This window comes from Plectropomus leopardus, chromosome 24, assembly GCF_008729295.1.
Source record: "Plectropomus leopardus isolate mb chromosome 24, YSFRI_Pleo_2.0, whole genome shotgun sequence".
NCBI lineage: Eukaryota > Metazoa > Chordata > Actinopteri > Perciformes > Serranidae > Plectropomus > Plectropomus leopardus.
This window is the reverse complement of record NC_056486.1, coordinates 5,638,079-5,648,482: the sequence shown is the minus strand read 5'-3', so window position 1 is coordinate 5,648,482 and position 10,404 is coordinate 5,638,079. Positions and strand designations below refer to the sequence as shown.

General features: G+C 38.5%; 1 protein-coding gene across 1 annotated transcript; it reads right to left on the bottom strand.

Annotated features, from left to right (window-relative positions):
• Positions 1 to 4,926: 4,926 nt before the first annotated feature.
• Positions 4,927 to 9,233, bottom strand: LOC121962869 (sodium/myo-inositol cotransporter-like). The gene is made up of 4 exons (XM_042513189.1): positions 8,349 to 9,233; positions 8,054 to 8,249; positions 7,455 to 7,582; positions 4,927 to 7,341 (listed from the first exon to the last, which is right to left on the bottom strand). Exons 1-4 carry the CDS (start codon positions 8,983 to 8,985, stop codon positions 6,164 to 6,166), a joined length of 2,139 nt encoding a protein of 712 aa, XP_042369123.1. The 5' UTR covers positions 8,986 to 9,233; the 3' UTR covers positions 4,927 to 6,163.
• Positions 9,234 to 10,404: the final 1,171 nt, after the last annotated feature.

The window sequence follows — 10,404 nt, the reverse complement described above, 5'->3', positions numbered from 1 at the left end:
TATATATATATATATATATATATATATATATATATATATACATACACACTTTTATTCAGTCAAGAAATTGGATTGTTAAAAATGAGTAATTTTTGTTTTAGTTAGTTTGCCATCTTTTTCAATATGTTATAAACGGTTCCTCTGTAAATGAAATAAAAAAGAAGCGGGATGAAAACACATGTTCAATTGTTTCCCCTTCACAATAACAAAAAAGTGCATCTGTTGTTTACATTTAGGAATAAAACTGCAATCTTTCATTTAAAGTGCGTTTAAATGTCTTTACTTCCGGACCGCCGCAGGCTAAAACCCCGCAACTTGACCGACGCATCTAAAATGTTATTAATCCAGAAACCGCGAGACTTTAGGCACAGTTTGTCGCGATATAGCCACCACGGTGAAATAGACCACCTAGGTTGTCTTTTGTCCATCCTCACTTGCCTCTAAAAAGGCTGCAAATTTGTTTACTAACTTTTTAAATATACTAGTTTACAAATATGTTATATGGGAATTCCCATTGCTATTGTATTCCTATTGTACACCGTATTCCAAGCCCCTTTCAAAAAAACTTAATGTTCATGCTATTAGCACACTGTTTATGCATAAATAGCTCTGAGATAAAGTTTTTGAAAATTAGAAAATGTTCAGTGAAGTACTCTTTCAGCCTCCAGTGGTGTCCACTAAGAATTTAAACTGCAAAACAAAGTTAACTGGAAAAGTTAAAACTAAATTAAACAGGTTTGTATTCAGGTGCTGAGTACAGGTATCCAAGTAATGATAAAAGGAGCAGGTTGTGTGTCTTATAACAATTTATCTTCTTAAAACAGTTCTCATGATATCCTACAAAAATGCACACACAGCAGCTCATATGATATATTCCAAATTTTATACTTAACATAAAGTCACGGACGTTAGGTCTCAGCAAGCAAAGTAACTGTGGTTATGTTGAGGAAAATAAAAATGGTTACAATCTACTTTAAAATGACTCAAAGTCCACACGGTTACAAAAATCATTCTCAGGGTGAAAATCTTACATTTGGTGACACATCCACCATCCAAAACTGCCTCCTCACAAGACTGCTTGCCTCTTTGGTCTCTACTGATCACAGCCTTCCAAAGTGGTTATACACAAATGACTGGCTTATGATAACATACATACTTTTTTTTTTTTTGCATTGCATTCATTGGAAAATATACAAACAGTACATGAAAGCAGACTGCTCATAAGAGCATGATAACAAGCCAGGCTCATCAGGCTCAGGGGCCCAGAGTTTAAGGGACCCCCCGGCCCTTAAATTAACACTTACTGTCCAGGAAGTGATTCAAAATGACCACAATGAGAAGCATTGAAACTGCAAAGAGATACAAAATAATTAAAGTAAGGGGCACAAACATACACAAGACATGCAAAACAATGGCACAAAATGAGACCAAACAACTATAAAGTCTGTCTCTTATTCTTATGTAAGAGAGGAGGGGAGGGCTCTCTCTATATCTAAGCCCAGGGGCCCCCTTAATCTGATAATCTGCCCCAGCATAAGGACTATTTTAATAATAATAATGATGATTTCTTATTTAATTGATTGCTTTTATTAAAATACCTTTTTTATTTGTATCTATTCTTGCGTGCTTTTTCTTTGTTTACCTGCTAACTAGTCTTTTGGCTTGTACTTTTATTTATTACTTTTAAGCACTTGATTTTGTTCTGATTTACTATCGATATATTATTTAAATCTTCTGGCTGCCAATAAAAATAAAATAATTCATATTATTTCTGATATTGTTGCCTTTTGTTCTTTTGTGGTTTTGGTTGGTGTGCACGCTGACTGCCTCGGTCATTTGTAATAACTGCATGCACGATAGAAGACAGTTTCTGCCTGGTTGGATGTGGCTTTTTAAATTTAATAAACCATAACCTTTTTTTTCTTGCCGTATTTGTATGTGTTATGGAGTTTTGCATTCGGGTTTTTTGCTGCCCTGGCCCTGAAGTAAAACCACATCAGCCTTTTCACTGGCTCTCTCTTTATAGGATTTTAGCAAATGAAACCACTGAATGTGTCATGTGGGGGATCTTTCCAAACTCACACTCCCCTCTCCTGAGCCTTTTATAGCATGTAAACAGCTCACTATAGCTCAGAAAAGTGCAGTTAATGAATGGGAACTTCCTGTTCATGTCAGGATGGGACTCAGGACTGTCTGTGGTTGTGGCTTAGTTTGCTTAATTTGGAGAAATGCTCCCCACTTGTGGTGGAAATAAATAATGACAGTTTCCTGTTGCTTTTCTCATTTTGTGTTTTATATTTCCATTAGTTTACTGAGCAAATTCTCAGAACCAGCTTAAAGAAAATGTGACACAAGTTGCTTTTTGCAGGCCTTGTTTATAAAGACCTCTTTAACCATCGAACACTAATTTTTGCCTTAAGTTCATACAAGAGTGGCACTTGTGTTAGTTGCATGTTTGAGCACAATTGGCTTCCAAATTTGTGAAAATCAAATCAAGTTTAATCAGAAATTTTGAGGAAATAATACATAGAAACAAATTGATATTGCACCCTGCCAGAGTTCTTGCACTTATTTATTAAATGTTTTGTCTTTGTATCTTTTTGACAGCAAGTACAGTCATGTACGACGGGCCTGTGTGCATACCTTTGGATAAAAAAAAAAGACAGCTGGTTCCCTCTTCACAACCGCTGTCATTTTACCTACCTAAAAGGTACATGAAGTGTGTGTACACATCCATGACCATAGCACATTTTGCTTGTGACTGCTAAAATAAACAATGAGCCTCTATGAAACTAAAAATCAATGTAAATCAGCTGCTTTTTGGTATCAGACAGCACTGTTAAAGTCACCGCCCCTCACAGATTGGCATTGAGCCATTACATGTCTGAACAGTTTCTTCTCTATGAATAATATGAATGATATGAATACCATGTGAAAGTATCAATTATTCTTGAGTGACATCTTTTATAACGCATGGAGTCGCTCTTGTGTTTAAGTTTAAGGTCGTTCTGTAGCACCTGGGCTTGCAACTGTGAAGTGAGATGGTTGACATCACATCTTTTTACATTTCAAAGAGCAAAAGTAATTAGTTGAGCACTATAAGATATGAGAAGACTCAGATTAGATAACGTAAATTACATGAATGACTTTTTATTAGAAAGTCCTTTGTAGAGTACCTGGCCCACTACGTATCAGTTAAGTCAAAATGTTTCTCTGAGTCTTTACTTCAGATGAACTTCTGTATTATTTACCAAGATATTTCTCAGAAATAACCATGTAATTTGGGATGAATTTGCACTCAAGTGGAAGCTGTGTTTTTCCTCCATAATGTGCATATGTGGTTTCTCTGGCACACTTCTATCACACTTTGACTCACAAAGTTTTCCTAGATGCAGTGCGACACATGCAACATTTGTGTTTTTTCTATGTCAACAACTGGTTCACCATAGTGGTCGGGGGTGGTGGTCTACCAGAATTAAACACTCTATTAGTTCTGAGCATCTTGTCAGTTTATAAACTGTGTAACACACACAAACACACACACACACACACACACACACACACGCTTTATAGTCAGGGGCTCTAATTTTACACTTTCTCCTTCTGCAACACACGCACAGAAAGTAGCTTGGTCCAGTTGAATATAAGCTGCTCAGTTCACCCGTGAAACTGATCACCATTCTTTATCAATATGAAAATATCGACAGCTGGGTTTGGAAACATCTCAAGTCTCACTGCAACAACCAACAACACAAGAAAATCTGCTACAAACCTTCCCATAAATCATTTGTGCCTTCATACTGTAATAGGTATAATGTCTTAAAGTTTAAAAACTTCACATAGACAACCAACATTATATTGATTAGTTCTAACTAAAGTGGTCACATCAGAAATTATATTTCTGGCAAATAAAAAGAAAGCTCTAATTTAGATGGTGTAATGCAGCTAACGTGATAGCATCCGCCAGTTTGGGCTCTGTGATTATCAGTTTTTGGGATATTCTGCCAAATTGATGCCTTTTGCATGTTGTAACTCTTAAAAATGATTTTTTTCAGCACTTTATCAAATACACACACGTTTAACTATTCAAAATATGTACTGGTCAATTTCATGTCATTTTATTTATTTTTTAATAGTTCTTTTTGTGTGAAGGATGGTTCATTTGAGTAACAGGACTGACAATAAAAGGAGTTTTTAGCCAGGCATTAGCAAATACATGAAATGTAGTGTCATATGACATCAGTGATACTGGCATAAGAATAATTTGCATTTCATTATATTTCATTGTAAAGTTTAATGCTGGGGAGTGTGGATAGGATAAAATTGCTGACAGTCCCATGTATAAAAAAAAAAAAAAAATCAAACTTATCTCATTGATTGACTCCTCCAGGGATATCGATTCACAGATATTGGAAAGCACTTTGTCAGTTTCAGGGTCCTGAGATTGTGCATGCTGCCTCACTGCAGTTACTGGGACACAATGATACTAGTAACACCTGTGCTTCTTCTGCTGGGACTTTAAACAAGTAAAGTTACTTTGTGCAAACGTTATCCCTGTAACTATTCCCAACAAATGCATACAAGCTATTTTTTCTACAACTTACATACTTTTGCATGTCATGTATTTCAGGTTTTTGAACTTTTTAAACTTATTTCAGCACATGCAACAACGGCCTGCATTACTTTGGCGCACTGAAAAGAATCCTGTCTTGTTTCATGACTATACATTTATCAAAAAAAGAAAGTGACATTTAAATATGCAGCCTGCATTATAGGATTATGAACTTGAAGACACCAAAGACGGAAAGAAAAAAAACCTGTGTGGTACGTGTCTACCCAGTAACTTTCCACTTCCAGTCAGTAACTTTCCACTGCAGCAGAGGCTGTTGTTGATGGCATCTTTGCTGACTGAGAGCTGCTGTCTTCACTTGTTGTGGTGCCTTTACTGGAGAATGTGAAGTCTGCTTTGCATACAATGACCTGCTGTGACATTTTGTGTCCTTGCTTCAGGTCATCTGCTTTGAGGCAAAAGGTTTTACTGTCATTTTTTTTCTAGAAAGCCTCTTGAGCTGTATTTTATCATAGCTTACATTTAAATTTCCAGTAGAGAACTAAATAGCAGTACATGCAAATGAAAACGGGTGCAATTTCTAAAATAAATCTTAAATTGCAAATAATTGCAACTGTAAAGATAACTACTAAATATATCACAGACTATGTTACTTATAGTTATCTCACAAATTATTTTGCAGGCATGGCATTGCAGCATAAAAAAAAAAAAATCCACAGAGACGTCTGTACAACTGCTGACAGGACACCTCGACCCACAATGAAGGTCAATTATGGCTCTTTCTATTCTGAATTTTTTATCCATTGAAGTATTGCATATATACAGCTTTACTAGAGTTGAGAGGAATGATCTTAAAATCTGCACGTCTATAAAAAACAGCGTAAAAGCCAAGCACATATTAAGTGGCTCGCATACTATGCAAGTAAATCCAGAAGCTAGAACAACAACAAAACAAATTATTTGACCATAAATTTAACACCACTGTTAACTGTGAATACCAACTGATATTTGTGACAAGACACTGCTTAGCTTCTTGACCTTACAGTACACATGTAAATATGTGAAAGCAAATAGCATTTGGTTAGCTGTTCGATGGGAACTTTACGTTGACAAGAACAGCCTGTTTGGCTACATGTTTGACATAAAGATAGTGAAGAATGGTGCCAAGTTCAGCAGTTACTACTTCTGTGATAGATCGTAGAGAAAGATAAATCATATCATACAAGAAAATCAGGAAGCAAGAGCTAATATCAAATGTCAGACATCTTCATAAATGACTTCCACATTGAACCTATTTAAGCATCTTACAGCAAATTAAACTTTAATGAAAAAAAAATAGCCACATTGAAAAATACAACTTATTAATATGTAATTTGGAATGAATAATTTGACAATCTAGCATAGAATAGACTTATCATCCCCCACCAATGTGTGAATATTAAGAGATGCCACTTTGTTGGAAGCATGCTAAACCCTTGACAGTTACCATCAAAGTGTTGCATGCAGTCTTTTAAACTAAACCTTAAGATAAAACATACCAGAAGAACATTGCTCCTGGTAAATTACGGACATACATATTGGAATTATACGAGCCTATAAGGAAAAATAGATAAGGATAAAGATTGTGACAGAGCAAATCACAACCAGTCCTATGTTCAGGATGATTCTGATTCGTGGAGGTTCATGGAGAAGCTCATCCATGTTCCTCTCCTGTTCTTGGACTTTGACCTGAGCTTCAGACGGTTTCTCCTGGAAGCCGCAGAAACACTCCAAAGCCCTCATACACCTCCCACCCTCCACTCCTCCTCCTCCAAGGCAACCCTTCTCTTCCTCCTCATCCCTTACCTCTCTCCCTTCTCCCTCTTCCACAGTTTCAGGGTCAGAAATTGATGAGCTTAATTGAGCATTTTCATGATTGGCCTCAACAACTTTGAACTTGTTTGAGAGGTCTTGACAGTTTTCTTCATGAAGCAAACCGTTTCCATTCAGGATCTCATGATTCAAAGGCTTCAAAGCAAGGATATCACCTCCAGCTTTCTCTTTTTCTTGCTCTTTTAGCCTCTTTCTCTTGTTTAACCCCCACAGAGTTGTGGTTTTGATCTGCTCTTTCCTGGGCGGAGGAGTGCAGAGACTCACAACAACAGTCACCAAAGCTGACACCCAAAACAAGACGGCTGCCACATACATGAAATGAACATCTTTGATGAAAGACGGCCGCTCATCGGGCTGGTTACAGTGAGGCTCGCGGTATACAAATGCCAAAATGAGACGCAATGCGCCAAGCACAATCCCTACCAAGCCTCCCCAAAAGGCACCTGTCTCATTACAGCGATGCCACAGGACACCAAGCAGGAAGAGAGCAGCTATGGGTGGAGTCAGGTTATGTATTACTTCTTGGAGGTAATAAAACATCTGGCCTCCCTGCATTTCAATGAAGACCGGCACCCAGGCAATGCTGATGATCACCATGACAATCATAAACAACCTGCCGACTATCACCTGCTCCCTGGATGAAGCCTTCTTTCGTAGCATCTTGTAAATATCCAGCGTGAATATGGTGCTCGCTGAATTGAAGATGGAGTCCAAGTCGCTCATTAGAGCAGCGATCATGACAGCCATCATCAGGCCGCGGAGACCAACGGGCATCACTGACATGACGAGCCGTGGGTAAGCCACGTTGCTACAGCCACTTGCAGAACCGCACACTTCCACGCAGTGCTCAGGACTGATACACACTAACTCATCAGCAAAGAAGATCCTGGAAATCATTCCTGGAATAGTTACGATTAAAAAAAAAGATGTTTAGTGAGCCAACGGGCTGGGTCCTAGCTTCAAGTTGCTTAGAAGCTTGATTGTGGGTATTAAAAAGCAATAATGTCTCTACCTGGGATGACAATGATGAACATGGGGAGGATTTTCAGAAAGCCAGCCATGAGTGTAGAGCCTTTGGCATGGGCAATGTTCTTTGCTGCCAAAACCCGCTGTACAATCACCTGATCTGTACACCAGTACCTGGAAGACACAGGACGGATGTTTAGAATGAATGATTTGCCCTCTACATAGTATTAAGTGACATTATAGCAAGGACATTGCTGCGCTCTGCATATACCTTTACTGTTTGTGTGGACTCCAAAGGCTAGCTTTATGGGAAGGGATCATGCATAGCGAGGGACGCTCTTAAACATGTTGCTCAAGAATGGCAATGTTGAATGCTAAGTCCACCACTTTTTTTCCAAACTGAAATATCTCATCTACTGAATGGTTTGCCATGAACTTTTCTGAGACGTTTGGAGAATTTATGGGAAATATGGACATGCTCAGAAATTTTCATGGCAATCTGCAACAATATATTTGTACTATTGTTTTATGTGGGCTTACATGGACTAGGTTAAAATTAATCTTCTGGGGATACACACATATAAGACCTACATGGAAGAGACCCAGTTGGGAAGTCAGTCTATGTGGAAAGGTATGAACAAGTACCAAATAGATGCTGGAGTCTGGCCCAATAAGAAAGCGGGCCAAGGTAGGTCTGGATCCCTCGGTCCTCGAAATATCTTCAGAGCATCTGGCTTTGGTTGGAGGTGGAAGTGACAGGATTCAGAATATGTCAGGTTGGGTGAAGACAGCAAGATGGCAGTGATGTTTGGAGTAGCCTGCATGTACTTGGTCCAAACTCCTTAAAATTACATGGCAGAACACAATTCAGCATTTGTTATATTATGCAGATCACATTGTAGTTTAACTGGTTAATGGTTTAAAAAAGATCAATAAAGACCTTCAAGTCCTCCCACTTTGAAGAGGCTGATGCCTGTTAGGCAGAGTGCTCCGGTGATCATGAGGAATGCCTGAATCGTATCCGTGTAGATGACAGCGACCAGACCTCCAGTGACTGTCAGTACAGCTGTCATGGTGATGAGGATGATGATTGACAGATAGAGGTTCCACCCAAAGGACTCCTGAATGAACAACGCTCCGGCATAAAGATTTGTGGACAACTTGGTGAAGACATACAGGACAAGAGACAACACTGCAAAATACACTTTTAGTCGGTAACCTCCAAACCGTTTGGACAGGTACTCCGGCATGGTGTAGACTCCAGACTGAATGTACACGGGGATAAATATCCAGCCTAACAACTGGATCAAAAAAATTACATATAATTCCCATGCAGCCACGCTTAACCCGCCAGCAGCACCTGATCCAGCTAGTCCAATGAAATGTTGGCTTCCTATGTTGCTGACGAATAGAGATGCTCCAACAGGCGCCCAGTTCATGGAGCGACCAGCAAGGAAGTAGCCGCTCACTGTGCTCTTGGCTTTCCACATGGCGAAGAAACCGACTGCTAGCACCAGGATGAAGTAGATTACTACAACGGTGATGTCTGCCACCTCCATGATAGCGGTGGCAGCCATGCTTGAGCACTATTTTTTAGCTCTTTAACAGAACAAAACTAATTGCTGCGTCTTCTTTCAAGAGTAGCACTGTTTTATATCTTAGCACTTTAAATTTATTTATGACTACATATGAAATGCAAGTGCAGAAAAATACCCTGAAATTTTTACAGATTTAAATCCACAGATTCTTGCTTTAATCTGTCTTTATGCTTTTAAACTGTGGCATTCAGCTGGGACAACAAAATCCTCTTTTGCAGTTATCATCTGGATCCTGCAACAAACACAAGTATGCAAACAAAATAAATGTTATCTTAAAAGCAATGCAAAACATATTGTGACCAAGTTTGAAACTGTTACAATTTCAGTACTTTTATATTGTCCCCAGTACCATTCAGGCCACTGTTTGTTTGGTATGATAAAGTTGTGTCAACTTGCAAGACATCATTTGATGCTCTTTTGCCAAACATAATAATTTGTGCCCTGTGGATGAGTGTGAGTGCATCATTACCTGTATCTCTTCAGTCAACTAAATCATATATACAGATATAAACTAGGAAATATGACCACATTACTCCAGTTCTAAAATCCTTACACTGGCTACGTGTGACTCAGAGAATTGATTTTAAAATCTCGCTGCTTGTCTATAAATCACTCTGTGGCTCAGCGTCCAAATTTTTCTATGACCCTCTGGGGCCCTCAGGACATCTGCAGCCAGCCGACTGACCGTCCCAAGAGTTAGAACAAATCATGGAGAAGCAGCCTTTTGTAATCATGCTGCACAGACCTGGAATAAAGATGACGTCAGACAAGCCCCGACTCTGACCACTTTTAAGTCAAAGCTAAAAGTGCGTTTTCTTTATACACATTTTTAAAATCATTTAAAATAATCATTTTTAAAATGTTTTATCTTTGCACCTCTTGTCAGCATTTTTGTTATTTTTAATGGTGATTTTTATTTTATTTTTTTTTAATCCAGTAATCAATCTTACACTCTATATCTTATCTCTTTACTCTTTCATTGTAAATCTGTATCCTTTGTTATGTTTTATATTTTTTGTTTGTAAAGCACTTTGAATTGCCCTGTTGTATGAAATGTGCTATACAAATAAAGCTGCCTTGACTTTTTTCTGTCAACTGCTAACGTAAAGAAGTATCTGTCAAGCTTTTGTCAGACTTGACAAAATTCCAAGAGCAAGACCCTTGCAAGCTGTGTAAACACAAACATATTTCTTTTCTTTTCTCGTCTTGTCTTTCCGATGCACCTGCACAGCAGGGCTATTCGTGAAGCCTGTTTCCTCATCTCTGTGGCCTTTTTTAAGGGCAGCAGAGTTGGCAATGACAAACATCTGTCTGTGCTAAGTGGAGTAGTCAGTACTTAACCCTTTCAGCCAGCCTTTCCTTTAAAAGTGACAGAGAAACTTTGATATCACCACAATG